The following is a 16757-nucleotide window of genomic DNA, read 5'->3' as shown; positions in this document are numbered from 1 at the left end:
TGTGGCAAAGCTTTTAAAATACGTGCATACCTTACTGAACATAACAGAATTCATACTGGAGAGAAACCCTACAAATGTGAAGAATGTGGCAAAGCCTTTAACCGATCCTCATCCCTTATTGTACATAACAGAATTCATACTGGAGAAAAACCTTACAAATGTAAACAATGTGGTAAAGGTTTTAGCGTATCCTCATCCCTGACTAAACATAAGATAGTTCATACTACAGAGAAATCCTACAAATATGAAGAATGTGGCAAAGCCTTTAACAAGTCCTCAATTCCTCAATTCTTAACATACATAAGATGATTCATACTAAAGAGCAAGCACAAACCTTAAAGATGTGACAATGCTTTTTATGAAATCTCAAACTTTTTTAAATATGAAAGAAATCATGCTGGTGAGAACTAGAAATGTGAAGAATATGACAAAGCCTTTAAAGGCTATTTAAATAGTTGTCTCACTTGATTGTAGGTAAGATACTTTATACTCGAGAAAACTCCTACAAGTGTGAAGAATGTGGCAAAACTTAACTAATGCTCATACCTTAGTGCACAGGAAATAATTTATTTTTGAGACAAATTGTACAAATATAAAGAATGTGACAAAGCCATTAATAACTGCTCACATCTTAACATCAGAGAGTTAATACAAGCATTAAAGGTGCAATTACTCTCAAAAGATCTTCCAGAAAATAGAAGCCTTTAAAATGTATTAAATTTATTGCTGTAAATTGTCATGGCTTACAATTCAGAATCTCTACATGCAAATTTTTTAAAAAATTTTTCTGGTACTCATACTAGACCCATGATTTTCTTGATTCTTATTTCTTTTTTTTGTATGTACCATTTTAATTTTTATTAATAAAATAGAAACCTAAAGTCAGAGAACTGCATTATTCTTGCACCTAATCTGACCATATATTGGAGTAGCAATTCTTTTTAAAAGGACTTAGGTGAGAACTGTCAATATATCAGTTCCATCAAAAACTCTAGGTTGGAATATCTTAGCAAGTTAAATATGAGAAAGCACAGAAATCTCTCCCTCAAACAAGAGGGGCTTCCTTTAATAGTCTTTAATATAGCTCATTTGCAATTGTATGAAAATCCATCAAGATCAATCATGTTGCACAATCCCTAAAGGATAAAACTGAGGGAACTCATGGATAATTTTCACAGCTTTGTTGTAAAGTCCACGATCAAAAGGATGGTTATCTTCTTTAAACTGGACATAAGATGTACACAAGATGGTGGCCTTGGCAGTTACTCTTCCAACCACTTCCATAATTCCAGAGATTTCTTCATCAAGGGGTTCCATCAACTCGATGGTTCCATTTTTTCCTTCTCCATCTGAAAGAATAAACATTTTTCCAGTGGGATGAATCTTTTCCAGCCTCCCTACGAAGCAAACACGCTTGTCTATGAACTGAGCTAGCATGACGGCATTGATGTGCGACCTCAGCAACTCCATCACGTCCACTATGATTATGGTCCAAGAGTGCGGCTGGGGGAAACCCACAGACTACTGAAACTGTGTGGCCTGTGGTGTCTGTGGGGCAGATTTCTTCTTTCTGTTTTATAAAGTATTTGTTATGTTAGCTGGTCAGTGATTATAGGAATTGTTTTTATGAAATTTAGTAGTGCACACAAAGCGATTTTCAAAGGTAATTCCATTAGTGTATTAAGTTTTATTTAGTGTTAGAACATTCCATTTTGTTCTTACAAGTGCAGAAACTTACATAGGCCTATTTTTATTTTTTATTTTTTGAGATGGAATTTCACTGTTATCACCCAGGCTGAAGTGCAGTGGTGCAACCTTGGCTCATTGCAGCCTCCACCTCCTGGGTTCAAGTGATTCTCCTCTTTCAGCCTCCCAAGTAGCTTGGATTACAGGCATCTGCCACCACACCTTGCTAATTTTTGTATTTTTAGTAGAAAGAGGGTTTCATTGTGTTGGCCAGGCTGGTCTCGAACTCCTGACCTCAAATGATATGCCCACCTCGGCCTCCCAAAGTGCTGGGATTACAGGCGTGAGTCACCGCACCCAGTCGAGCCTATATTTAGTTATTTTTTTAATTTTATTATTGACATAAATTTTATTTATTGAGTCAATTTGTTCAGGTAAGTACTAGGGAAGCTTCATAAGTCATGAGAATGTTTTTATACATAAATGTAGCAAACAAACATGACAGTGCTTGCTGTGTAACAGATGCTCCATAATAAGGCAGAAATATTCATGCTAAACTTAGTTTATAACTTTGATTCAGAAATGAAAAATATCATTGGGCCAGGTGCAGTGACTCAGTCCTGTAATCCCAGCACTTTGGAAGGCAGAGTTGGGCAGATCACAAGGTCAGGTGATAAGACCATCCTGGCTAACACAGTGAAACCCTGTCTCCACTGAAAATACAAATAATTAGCCAACCATGGTAGTGGACACCTGTAGTTGCAGCTACTCAGGTTGCTGAGGCAGGTGAATGGCATGAATCTGGGAGGCGGAGCTTGCAGTGAGCCAATGTTGCACCACTGCACTCCAACCTGGGCAACAGAGCTGGACTCTGTCTCAAAAACAAGCAAACAAACAAAAATACTGGCTGGGCATGGTGGCTCATGCCTGTAATGTGAACACTTTGGGAGGCCAAGGTGGGTAGGTCACCTGAAGTCAGGAGTTCAAGACCAACCTGGCTAACATGGTGAAACCCCAGCTCTACCAAAATACAACAATTAGCTAGGCATGATGGCAGGTGCCTGTAACACCACCTACTTGGAAGATTGAGACATGAGAATTGCTTGAATGTGGGAGGCAGAGTTTGCAGTGAGCTGAGATCATGCCATTGCACTCCAACGTGGGTGACAGAGTGAGACTTTTTTCTCAAAAAAATAAAATGTCTATGCTGAAGATACAACATTGATTTTTTTCATGTGGAGAGAACAATTTTTTTTCAGGCTGCAAAGCTGTATCTTGCTGAATTTAAAGAGAGATTCTGCTGCTTTAATTTCCTAATTATCTTGAATTGTTTTTTTCACTTTTTAAGTGTATTCTAACTATGTGTCACAGCCCTTCTTCTTCTTGCTCTATTATGGCTACAGGTTTCTCACTTATCTCCATGTGATGTCATTTCACATGGTACTTTGTAGGTTCCGATGAGAAAGTTGATACTTTTTAATGCATTGAAAAATTGGTTTTAACTAGAGTGTTTCCTTATTAACATAACTTTCAGATTAGTTAATTAGAAGACATAACACTTTCCACAAGAATGTATCACTTAGCATAGAATATATATCAGTGAGAAGAATATCAGTTAGCATGGTTTGTTTATAAAAGGAAAACCTTGTTAGATTCTCACACAAAGAGTGAAAAATATAGTTTGCTAAAATAGATGTCTTAGAAATTTAATTTTAATTTTAATTTTTATTTTTTTTTGAGACGGAGTCTCACTGTCACTCAGGCTGGAGTGCAGTGGCCAGATCTCGGCTCACTGCCAGCTCCACCTCCCAGGTTTATGCCATTCTCCTGCCTCAGCCTCCTGAGTAGCTGGGACTACAGTCACCCACCACCACACCTGGCTAATTTTTTGTATTTTTTAGTAGAGACGGGGTTTCACTGTGTTAGCCAGGATGGTCTCAATCTCCTGGCCACATGATCCGCCTGCCTTGGCCTCCCAAAGTGCTGGGATTACAGGCTTGAGCCACCGCGCCCGGCCATAAGTTTAAGAGTTGATTGTAAGTGAACAATTTTAAATTTAATTTTTATAACGTACTTATACCATGACTTGTGTTTCTATACAGTATCTTCCATTTTTAAGTGTGAATTTTGAAGTTGGCAAAATAATAAAATCTCCGGATTTGACATTTGATGCAATTTTTTTTCATGTTGATATTACAATTTGGAGGAACTTCTCACTTTTTTCTCTAGTCTAAAGTTTTTACTCTTTGTCACCTAACTGTAGTCAACTCCCTGGTCCTTTTCTCTGGAAAACTTTTGGAGAAATGGCTGCTTTTGGATTAAAATATTTCCCATTATTTTGCATAAAAACTAGTTTACTGTGTTCACGGAGTGGCAGTCATGGGACCGTAAGCAACAGCTGCACCTTTTAGTGTTTTTCTTATTATTACCATCAACAACAGAAACTCTAAATACCCTATGCTTGAAATAAAAGCCCTAACGTACATTGGCTCTTCCCATACACTCTGCTGGGTCCAGAAAATGCTGTTAAATATTAGAGTTTCTAAGCTGGGCATTGTGGCTCACGCCTGTAATGCCAGCACTTTGGAAAGTTGAAGTGGGTGGAACACCTGAGATCAGGAGTTTGAGACCAGCCTGGTCAACGTGGTGAAACCCCATCTTTACCAAAAATAGAAAAATTAACTGGGCATGGTGGTGCCTGTAGTCCCAGCTACTTGGGAGGCTGAGGCAGGAGAATCCCTTGAATCCAGGAGGTGAAGGTTGCATTGAGCCAAGATCGTGCCATTGTACTCCACTCTGTCTTAAATAAGTAAATAAAACAAATAATAAATATCAGAGTTCCTATGGTCATGGCTGACAAACTAAATGACAAACTATTTTTGATACTATTCAGCTGTTTAAGACAAACACACAGCACTTGAAACATTGTTTTATTTATATATATATATTTTGGACAAGGGTCTTGCTGTGTTACCCAGGCTGAAGTGCAGTGGCATGGTCTCAGCTCACTAAAACTTCCACATTTCAGGGTCAAGCAATTCTCATGTCTCAACCTCTCGAATAGCTGGGATTACAGGTTGGTGGCACCATGCCTGGCTACCTTTTCTATTTTTCATGGAGATGGGGTTTCTTCATGTTGGCCAGGCTGGTCTTGTCTTGACCTCAAGCGATTCACCCACCTTGGCCTCCAAAATTGCTGGAATTACATGTGGGAGCCAGTGCATCCATTTAATTATATATATATATAATTTATATATAGATATGTATGTGTGTGTATATATATATATAAATCTTTTTTCCAAAATGGTCTCACTCTGTTCCTCAGGCTGAAGTGCAGTGCAGCCTCCACCTACTGGGTTTAAGTGATTCTCCTGCCTCAGTCTTCTGAGTAGCTGGGACTACAGACCACCACTCCTGGCTAATTTTTGTGTCTTTGGTAGAGACATGGTTTCACCCTGTTAGCCAGGCTGCTCTTGAACTCCTGACCGCAGGTGATCCACCCACCTTGGCCTTTCAAAGCACTGATTACAGGTATGAGTCACCATGCCAAGAAAAAATACACTTTTCAAGTTGACAGACAAAATGTGTATTTATTCTGCAAAATAATATTTTTAGGTATGTATACATCGTCACATGCTTAATTCTAGGTAATTAATGCTTTACCTCATGTAGTTAACATTTTTGTTGTGAGATCACGTGGCATTGTCTTAACATTTTTGAAAACCAGAAATACATTAGAATGAACTATAGTCATTGTGCTGTACAATAAATATTTTGGACTTATTCCTCTTATTCCAGTATAATTATATATTCTTTTCTTTCTAACTCCCCATTCTAAACAACTTGGCATCAGGTATTCACCATTTTATTTTCTACAGCAATGAGATTGTTCTTTAGAATTCTTGTATAAGTGAGACCGGGCCTGGTGGCTCACGCTTGTAATCCCAGCATGCTGGGAAGCCAAGGCAGGTGAATCACTTGAGGACAGGAGTTCGACACCAGCCTGGCCAACATGGTGAAACCCTGTCTCTACTGAAAATACAAAAAAAAATTAGCTAGGCATGGTGGCAGGCACCTGTAATCTCAGCTACTTGGGAGGCTGAGGCAGGAGAATTGCTTGAACCCAGTGAAGGTTGCAGTGAGCTGAGATCACACCATTGCAATCCAGCCTGGGAAACTTGCAAAACTGTCTTAAAAAAAAAAGTGTAAGTGAAATCATAAGATAGTATTCATTCTGTGTCTGGCTTATTTAAAGTAATATTATGTTCTCCAGGTTAATCCATGTTACTGAAAGTAATAAATTTTCTTTTTTAAAAGATGAATAGTATTCAATTTTGTGTGTATACTGCATTTATTTTATTTACTCATTAGATGTCAAACTGTTGACTTTGTATTTTGGCTATTGTGAGGAGTGCTGCAAACAACATAGAAGTGCAAATTTTTTTTTTTTTTTTTTTTTAGACAGGGTCTTGTTCTGTCACCCAGGCTGGAGTGCAGAGGCCTGATCTTGGCTCACTGCCACCTCTGTCTCCCAGGTTCAAGCAATTCTCCTGCTTCAGGCTCCCAAGTAGCTGGGATTACAGGAACGCACCACTGTCCCTGGCTAATTTTTGTTTTTTTGTTTTTTGTTTTTTTTTTGAGATGGAGTCTTGCTCTGTCGCCCAGGCTAGAGTGCAGTGGCCGGATCTCAGCTCACTGCAAGCTCCGCCTCCCAGGTTGACGCCATTCTCCTGCTTCAGCTTCCCGAGTAGCTGGGACTACAGGCGCCCGCCACCTCGCCTGGGTAGCTTTTTTGTATTTTTTTTAGTAGAGACGGGGTTTCACCGTGTTAGCCAGGATGGTCTCCATCTCCTGACCTCATGATCTGCCCGTCTCGGCCTCCCAAAGTGCTGGGATTGCAGGCTTGAGCCACCGCGCCCGGCCTAATTTTTGTATTTTTAGTAGAGACGGGGTTTCATCATGTTGATCAGGCTGGTCTTGAACTCCTGAGCTTGTGATCTGCCTGCCTCAGCCTCCCAAAGTGCTGGGATTGCAGGTGTGAGCCACCGTGCCCAGCCAAATGTTTCTTCATCCTTATTTTATTTGTTGTGGATATATGTCCAGTATTGAAATTATTGTATTATATAATAATTTTGATCTTATGTTTTTTGTGAAATCTCTTTCACTTTTTATAATTACCACCCTCATTTACATTAAAACAAACAGTGTGCAAGCATTCCCTTTTCTTCATATCTATGCCAACACTTTTTAGAAAATTTTTTAATTTTTATTTTTTTGAGACAGAGTCTTGCTCTTGTTGCCCAGGCTGAAGTGCAATGGCACGATCTCAGCTCACCACAACCTCCGCCTTCCAGGTTCAAGCGATTCTCTTGCCTCAGCCTCCCGAGTGACTGGGATTACAAGCATGTGCCACCGCACCTGGCTAATTTTGTATTTTTAGTAAAGACAGGGTTTCTCCATGTTGGTCAGGCTGGTCTTGAACTCCCAACCTCAGGTGATCCACCTGCCTTGGCCTCCTAAAGTGTTGGGATTACATTTTGCCAACTTCAAAAATTCACACTTTAAAAGGCATGAGCCACCGCACTTGGTCATTTTTTAAATTTTTAATAAAAATCATTTTAACAGTGGTGAGCTGGTATCTTGTAGTTTTTTTGTTTTTTGGCATGCCTTTCTCTGATAATAATTGACACTGAGCATTTTTTAATATATTTGTTGTACATGTATATGTTTTGAAATATATTTAAGGTTTTTGCTCATTTTTAGTAGTTATTTGTTGTTGTATAGTTATTTGAGCTTTTCTCTTTTTTTTTGTTTTTTGAGATGGGGTCTTTCTCTGTCACCAGGCTGGAGTGCAGTGGCATGATCTCAGCTCACTGGAACCTCCAACACCCTAGTTAAAGTGATTCTCCTGCCTCAGCCACCCGAGTAGCTGGGATTACAGGCATGCGCCACCACCCCAAGCTAATTTTTGGATATTTACTAGAGATGGGGTTTTGCCATGTTGGCCAGGATGGTCTCAGTCTCCTGATCTCATGATCCACCCCCTCGGCCTCTCAAAGTGCTGGGATTAGAGACGTGAGCCACCCTGCCTGGCCTTGAGTTTCTTATATATTTTTGATATTAAACTCTTGTCATGTGTATGATTTGCAAATATTTTGTCCCTTTTTTTAGTTGTTTCATTCTGTTTTATCATTCTGTGCAGCAGCTTTTTAATTAAAAGTAATCTGAGTAATCCCTTTTTCCTTTGGTTATCTGGAATTTTGGGGTCAAATTAAAAAATTCACTGCCCAGGTCAATGTTATTATGATTTCACAATTTTTTTTGTACTCATTTTAGAGTTTCAGGCCTTACATTTAATAATCTAATTTATTTTGAGTTGATTTTTATATGTGTGAGATTAGGGTCTCATTGCTCTGTATGTGGGTGTAAAGTTTCCTTAACCATTTATTGAAGATACTGTTCTTTTTTTTTTTTTTTTTTTTTGAGACGGAGTCTCACTCTGTCGCCCAGGCTGGAGTGCAGTGGCTGGATCTCAGCTCACTGCAAGCTCTGCCTCCAAGGTTTATGCTATTCTCCTGCCTCAGCCTCCCAAGTAGCTGGGACTATAGGCACCCGCCACCTCCTCCGGCTAGTTTTTTGTATTTTTTAGTAGAGACGGGGTTTCACCATGTTAGCCAGGATGGTCTCGATCTCCTGACCTCGTGATCCGCCCGTCTCAGCCTCCCAAAGTGCTGGAATTACAGGCTTGAGCCACTGCGCCCGGCGAAGATACTGTTCTTTAAGAAATTGTCACCTTTATATTTGTGTGAAATGTATTTCATTTCTTACTATAATGTTCTTTAGATTATACTGTACAGTGTTTCAACTTTTTGGTTAAAAGTGTTTCAAAGTTTAGTTACTAGAGTTTTTGTAGATGGGATTTTTTTAAAATTTCGTTTTGATATATTTATTATTGTACAGAAATGCTACGGAATTTTGGGTATTGCTTTTGTATTCTTTGAGTTTAATGAATTTGTTTATTATAATAGCTTTTAGTCAAGTCAGGGTTTTCTATACTTAAGATTACATATAGAAATAAAAGATTATTAAACAGGGATAATTTACTTTTTCCAATTTGGATGCCTTTGGTGTTATTCTCTTCTCTGTTATGTTTAATAAGACTTAAAAAGTGCACATTCTTGCCTTGTTCTAGCTCTTAGAGTAAAATCTTAAACTTTTTTTGTTTAGTATGTTGTTAGCTGTGCATTTTTTTTTGGTTACATATAGCATTTATCAGCTTGAGTTGCATTGCTGCTATACCTGTTTTTCAGAGATGTATTATGACGGAATGTTGAATTTTGTCAAATTTTTATTCTGCATCTATTTATATAGTAGTGTTGTGAAATCACAAATAATTCTACATAAATACAAAACATCCTCAGAAACTTCTATGAACATCTGTATGCATGCAAACTACAAAATTTAGAGAAAATAGATAAACTGAATACAAACAACTTCCAAGATTGAATCAGGAATTAACAGAAGTCTTGAAGAGAGCAAAGAGCATAAAGTGTGTAATGAATTAGTAATTAAAAAAAAAAACCTACCAACCACAAAAAGCCCTGGATCAGATGAATCCGCAGAAAATTTTATCACATATGCAAAGATGAGCTGGTCCTAATTGTACTCATTGTATTCCAAAAAAATTATGGTGGGATTCCACCCTAACTTGTTACATAAAATTAGTATCGTGTTGCTCTCAAAATCTAGTGAAGACAGAACAACAAAAACAATTACAGGCCTATATTCCTGGTGAACATGGAAACAAAAATCCTCCGTGAAATACTAGGAAGCTGAGTTCATAAGGAAATAAAGTTATTTTGCGACACTCATGTGAGCTTTATTCTATGAATGCAAGAATGTTTCATCATATGCAAGTCAATAAGTGTAATTCAGCGTGTGACTATAATTTTAAGCAAAAATGCATGTATCACAATATATGCAGAAATAGCATTCAAGAAAATTCAATATTGACTCATGAACATATTCTCAAAAACCTTGGCATTCAAGAATCATACCTCAAAATAATAAGAGGCATGTATGACAAATCCTCAGCCAACATCATACTGAACAGGAAAAAGCTGGATACATTCTCTCTAAGAATAAAAATAATACAAGAATATTTACTCTAAACAGTCCTATTCAACATAATTCTGGAAGTCCTAGTAAGAGCAATCCAAAAAAGAAAGAAAAGGAATCTAAATTAAGAAGTCAAATTATCTGCACTGATGATATTCTTTTTCTAGAACCATTAAAGATTAGACCAGAAGACCTCTCTGCCTAAAAACAGAGTAAAGCAAAGTCTTAGGATACAAAATTACTATATAGAAATGATTAGCATTTCTGTACACCAATAACAAGCTGAGAAAAATAATTCAAGAGCATAGTTCTATTTACAATAGCCACAAAGAAAAAATAATGTATGTAGAAATGCATTAAATCAAGGAAGTAAAGTATCTCTACAAGGAGAACATCAAACACTGCTGAAAAAATGATACAAAGCAAATAAATGGAAAAGCATTTCATGCTCATGAATTTGAAGAATCAACACTTAAAATGTTTATGCTGCATAAAGCAAGGTACAGATCAAGTGCTATTTCAAACTATCAATGACTTTTAAAAATAGAATTCAGAAAAGAAGCCTGTGAACAGTGGTTCACGCTTGTAGTGCCAGTACTTTGGGAGGCTGAGGTAGGTGGATCGCTTGGAGTAGGATTTTGAGACCAGCCTGGCCAACATGGTGAAACCCTATCTCTACTAAGAGGTAAAAAAAAAAAAAAAAACCCAAGTGTGGTGGTGTATGCCTGTAATCCTAGCTACTCAGGAGGCTGAGATGGGAGGATTGCTTGAACCTGGGAGACAGGTTGCATTGAGCCGAGATAACACCACTGCACACTCCAGACTGGACGACAGAGTGAAACTCCGTCAAAAAAAAAAAAAAAAACTTTTAAAATATATATGGAAGAATAAAAGAATCCAAATAGTTAAGGCAACTTTAGACAAAAAGGACAAACCTGGAGATCTTCCATTACTTATCTTTAAACTGTACTATAAGCTACAGTAATCTGTATAACATATTTCTGGTACAAAAATATACATACAGTCAAAAGCAAAAGATGAGAGAGCCCTGAAATAAAGCTACAATACTCCAACTTGTTATTGAAAAAGTCTATAGAAATAAAGGAAAAATAACTTCCTATGCAATAAATGGTAGTGGGAAAACTGGCTGGTCATATGCAAAAAAAATTGAATCCCTGCCTCATATCATAAAAAATATGACAAGATAGATTTATAAGTGAGTCTTTAAGCCACAGAAATCCTAGAAGAACACATAGAAGGTACATTTCCAGACACTGGCATCTAGAAGTAACTTATGACTAACACCTTAAAAGTGAATGCAACAAAAATTAAAATTTTAAAATGGCACCTAAGTAAACTAAGGAGCTTTTACACAGTGAAAAGCTATCCACAAAGTAAACATAGAGCCTACAGTGTGGAATAAATTATTTGTATACTGCATATTGCAAAGGATTAATACATGGAATCTACAACAAATTTAATAAGAAAGAAAAGTGATATAAATACTTCTCAAAGGAAGACTAAAAGCTGCCAATAAACATGCAGAAAATTGCTCAATATCTCTAATCAGAGAGATGTAAAATTTTGGAGAGAAGATAATTTGTGTATTTTTAGTAGAGACCGGGTTTCACTATCTTGGCCAGACTGGTCTCAAGCTCCTGATCTCATGTGATCCACCTGTGTTGGCCTCCCAAAGTGCTGGGATGATGGGTGGGAGCCACCGTGTCCAGCCCAGATCTTTTAAAATTAGTGCTGTTTAGATTTGTGCAAAATTCATAGGCTTGCAGTAGCAGACATTTTAATATTTTTTTCTAATAGAAGAGTAAAAGTAGACAGGCACAGTGGCTCATGCCTGTAGTCCCAGCACTTTGGGAGGCCGATACAGCTGGATCACCTGAGGTCAGGGGTTTGAGACCAGCTTGACTAAGATGGTGAAACCCTGTCTCTACTAAAAATATGAAAATTAGCCAGGTACAGTGTCGAGTGTCTGTAATCCCAGCTACTTGGGAGGCTGAGGCAGGAGAATCGCTTGAACCGAGGCAGAGGTTGCAGTGAGCCGAGATTGTGCCATTGCACTCCAACCTGGGTGAAAAAGCAAGACTCAGTCTGAAAAACAAACAAAACCAATAAAATTGATTTTTAAGATACGTTTAAAAGAAACTACACATTTGTTCATTAAATAAGATTTAAAACCACATTTTAAGTGACTGATTAGTAATTCTAATCTATTTCATTTTAGTCACTGAAAAAACCCTAATATCCTTTAATTATTCAAAAAATATTTTTAAAAAAGTTTTCTTACATTAGTGTTTCTGAAACTTTCAGAAACTGTGGACCACTTAATGGATGATGTACATGGAGACAAATTTTCTATATGATAATAGGCTCATCCTAGCTTTTATTTATTTTCATTTTTTAAATTTTTTGAGACAGAGTTTTTTGAGATAGAGTTTTGCTTCTGTTGCCCAGGCTGGAGTGCAATGGCACAATCTTGGCTCACTGCAACTTCCGCCTTCCGAGTTCAAGCAATTCTTCTGCCTCAGCCTCCCGAGTAGCTGGGATTACAGGCATGCACCATCATGACTGGCTAATTTGTATTTTTTATAGATATGGGTTTTTTCCACGTTGGTTCAGCTGGTCTCAAACTCCCGACCTTGTGTGATCTGCTCACCTTGGCCTCCCAAATTGTTGAGATTACAGGCGTGGGCCACCTCACCCGGTCTCATCCTAGCTTTAAATTTAAAAATTCAATTTATTTCAAAAGTAAAATTAATGGCTCTATTAAGTCATGAGAGGGATATCATTGGTAGAATCCATTTACCAAAGTGTATATCTTAGGCTTAGTAATGACTGCTGTAAACCAAAAATCAATTTCTACATACTATCTAAGTGCAAAAAGAGGTGGTTTATAAATTCCTCTTTATTTCTACTAAGTTAGAGAATTCAAAGCCAAAATGTTAAGTTAGGGATAAAAACAAGCATTGTATAAGAGTGTGTTAGGTACAATGATTAAGAGTCAAACTCGACATCAAGTGGTTCCTGATTGCATCTGAGCTCTGTTATTTGTGGACTGTATGACCTGAATACAGTTTCTTCACTATGTGCTTGACTATTCAGCTGTACAGTGAGAATAATGGTGCCTAAATCCTATTGTTTTGTTAAAATTAGAGCAAGTAATACAAATAATGTCCCAGAAGAGCATCCAACACATAACAAGTGTACAGAAATTTTATCTCTTATTTGTCGATTGTGTTAGATTTTGATCAATGTTAAGCCTAAAAACCAGGTGACCACATCAGTGGATTGTAACCTGTGTTCATTCTACTCAGCCAGTCTGAGGCCGTATAGTAGTCAAATGTTTCTAATACTATCCTTGGCAAATTCTCATATATTCACGTGTGTGTGTGTGTTTCCTGAAAATTTTAAGATGAACAGCACTTTCTTCTCTGGCCAAATTTCTTAAAGCTTTTTTTCTGTCTGATTTTAAAAAAGTATTAATATTTTTTATTGGCAAATCAGAGTCATATACATTTATGGGGAATAATATGAAGTTTTAGTATATGTATATAATATGGAATGAAAAAGTCAAATTAACATATCAACTCACTCAACTGTCATTTTTGTGATGAGATGTTTGAAATTAGTCATTTTGAAATATACAATACTTTGTCATTTACTATAATCACACTGCTGTGCAATATATCTCAAAAGCTATTTACTGTATTTGAAACTTTGTGCCCTTTGATCAATAGCTCCCTATTTTTCTTACTTTCTTGCTTTCTCTCTGTTGGGGCCCACGTGTTTCCTGAACAAAGGAATGAACACACAAGACAATACAAGACAAGACAAACATGGCGGCCGCGCCAAACGACACGCTCTGCTTTATTTTATACCATTGTTTGTGGAATGTTACCAAGTCACAAGACACATTGTTGTTTTTCTGACCTTTCCCTGACTTTCTGGATTTCCAAGATGTTTACATATAAACAAGCCCCCAGGGTCTGCTATTTGCAACTGGCTCCTTTGTCCTCCCTGTTTGCAGGGGAGGAATGCCCTGCTTCGTTTGCAAGAGCAAGACTTACCGGGAATGCCCTGCTTCATTTGCAAGCACATAGTCCTCTACATTTCCCCTTTCCTTATTTACAAGTTTGAATTTCTTTCAAAACCATCATTACATGTTGAGCTTGCTGGGATTCGGTGTTTGCCCTTTGGTACCATCTCTAGCAGACTGTGAAAATGACAAAAGCAAGAACAACAATCAATACATTGGTAGAAACAGAGGTCAGCAAGGTTTTCTCAGGGCTCATAGGGTTCAAAGACGTCAAACTTTGTGCAATACCAGTCATCAAATCTGCACCAGTCAGCAATGGTAACTGATTGTGAAATGTTTCAGAAATGTTCTGTGTTAATTCTCATATTTCTTGGGAAAGATTATTATGACCAATTAAAAGTCTCTTTATCTCAGTCCAGTTATGTACAGTGCTGTTAAAAGGAACAGGAGTAATACAAAATTGGGTAGTATTCCAATCACATTTCAACAAAGCTCGTGTATTCAACACTGTTAGCTGATCTCCCAACCAAGAAACCACTTGCTCCAGATTATCCACTTGCGCAGTCAAATGAGCATCTATGTCTCGCTGCTGCCACAACAAATGTGATTGTTCATGCCACTGTTGCACAAATTCTGCATTTTATATACTCTGGTGTAGAGCTAATCCAGCAACAGCAGCGGTGGAAGCAATTGCTACAAGCCCTATCACCACAGTCACGACGATTCCAACCATCCTCTGACTGTGGTGGACAAGATCTTGCATAGCCTTGTAAATTTGAGTAACCCCAGCAGATTCACTCCAAGTACGTGTTAAGTTTACAGGTAGCCAGGTTTATTTTCTGGCTCTTAGTATATATAAATCAGAATGAGACTCATTCCAATTATTATTCCACCAAGTAGTATTTATACAACTTAAGAATGTACAATTGTACAGTTAACTACCCCTGTATTATTATCCCATTTAAAAATTCCTGTCAACAACAAGTAAGGCTTTCTTACACATGCAATAACATATCTAGAACTATTTTGATGCAAAGATATATGGAAAGGGTTAGCAATATTAGTAAGATTTAAGGACATGTTTCCCGTGAAAGTGAACATTGGCTTACCAGCAGCTAGCAACTTCCAAATATGAGCTTGTATTTGTGAGGTATTAGCCAAATGTGGCATAGGGGGTGATAGACCACCATCATGCCAAATAATAGTTTCATTGCCATCTGCAGAAATGCTGTGATTACCTTTATGCCAATGCAGGTTGACATGGCTGAATTTAGTCTGAAAATCCCCTTGTACACTCCAATCTGTAACAAGGTATTTACGACTCTTCCCTTTTACTTCTAATAACAATCGTGGCCCACTGCCTCTACATCTAGTCCACTCTAGTCAGGAAACAACACCGTTCACATCAGGGATAGGGCATAAAGATAATGTAGTGGGCAGAGTTTCTTTTAGTAATGCAGTATGATTATACTTAAAACTTTGAGCAACAAGAATCATAGTAAAGGCAGCAATGTGACTATAATTATAACGAACAGCCCAAGCCTCATGAAAAAGATGCAGACAATGTGGACTACTCCCAAGACATATAGCTAACCCTTCAAACCCAAATTGATATGAACTATTTACTGTGCCAGTGTCTAATTCAGGATCCTGGTTTAAAAAAGGCAATGGCATCCAAGCAGTATCATTAGTAAATACTGGGACTTCTCTGTCTCCCCAGGCCACACCTTGATATAAGGGTGGAAAAGGAATATAAGCCCAGTATGTAAATTCTCCAGCCATTACCTGACAATTTACTATGGCCAGCATAGCCAGGAATAAAGTCAGTGGGGTTTTGGGCTGCCCAGCTTGTTGACAACCCCTTCAGCTTTTCTGAGTAAGCTTTTTCAGTTGACCTCATGTCGGGGGTTCCACACACCCAGTCCTGAAGGTGACTGTTCTCTGAGCACTCAGATTCAGCTGAAATTCTTTGAGGAACTCTTCGGATTGGCACCTTTTCGCCATGGCACTGTTTCAACTGTCCAGATGGAAACCACTCGTCTCCGGCACCTGTACGGACAAGAGCATAGCCTCGGCCCCATTGTAAAACTTTTCATTTTAAATATTTCCCTTGTAATGAAGGATAATACACCCACAGATTACTGTTTTGTGGCTTTTCTAAAGGCTGTTGAAAATGTTTCACCACTGCAGACTGCTGTAATTGGTGCCAATGGTTGAGAAAATTTAAAGTAAATAAAGCTTTAGAATTTGGTGTTTTGGGGAATCTCGCCCATCTCCCCCTTTTTGTTTTGAAAGTTGTAATTTTAAAGTTGCATTGGCTCATTCAATAATAGCTTGACCTTGACTATTAAATGGAATACCTGTTGTATGATGAATGTGATATAAAGAAAGGCGGCCAATTTATGAGAGCAATAAGCAGGGGCATTATCAGTTTTTAATTCAGCAGGAACACCCATAACTGCAAAGCAAGTAAGCAAATGAGTAATAACAGAGTCAGCCTTTTCAGAAGGTAATGGTGTAGCCCATTGGAAGTGTGACCATGTATCAATTGTATGATGAACATATTTTAAACGACCAAAAGAAGGGACATAAGTTACATCCATTTGCCAAATGTGATTCTGTTGAGTGCCCCGGGGGTTAATATCTGGATTTAAAAAGGGTGCAATGATAGGAGCACAGGATGGACAGGCCCTGACAATAGCTCGGGCTTGATGGCGTGTGATAGAAAATCACCATTGTAATCCTAGACTATTAGTGTGATGTAATTGATGTTCATCTTGAGCTCGGACGCTGCCAATAAGTAAAGAATCAATCTGACCATTTCCAAAAGATAAAGGTCCTGGCAAAGCTGAATGAGAATGAATATGAGTGATGAAAAGGGGGGCAGTGCGAGAAGTAAGAG

General features: G+C 38.0%; 1 protein-coding gene and 1 pseudogene across 2 annotated transcripts in view; one reads left to right on the top strand and one right to left on the bottom strand.

Annotated features, from left to right (window-relative positions):
• Positions 1 to 309, top strand: part of LOC105519966 (zinc finger protein 100-like) — an 18489-nt gene extending 18180 nt beyond the window's left edge. The window contains exon 6 of the mRNA XM_011953519.1: positions 11 to 309. Within this exon, the coding sequence (XP_011808909.1) occupies positions 11 to 309 (299 nt within the window). The remainder of the gene's footprint in view (positions 1 to 10) is intronic.
• Positions 310 to 1041: 732 nt separating this feature from the next.
• LOC105519959 lies at positions 1042 to 1525 on the bottom strand (annotated as a pseudogene). Its single transcript, XR_001003051.1, has one exon. The product of XR_001003051.1 is annotated as a replication protein A 14 kDa subunit pseudogene (transcript).
• Positions 1526 to 16757: the final 15232 nt, after the last annotated feature.

Source organism: Colobus angolensis, unplaced genomic scaffold, assembly GCF_000951035.1.
Source record: "Colobus angolensis palliatus isolate OR3802 unplaced genomic scaffold, Cang.pa_1.0 Scaffold365, whole genome shotgun sequence".
NCBI lineage: Eukaryota > Metazoa > Chordata > Mammalia > Primates > Cercopithecidae > Colobus > Colobus angolensis.
Note: the sequence above shows the minus strand (reverse complement) of the source record. Positions and strands in the feature narration are given on the sequence as shown.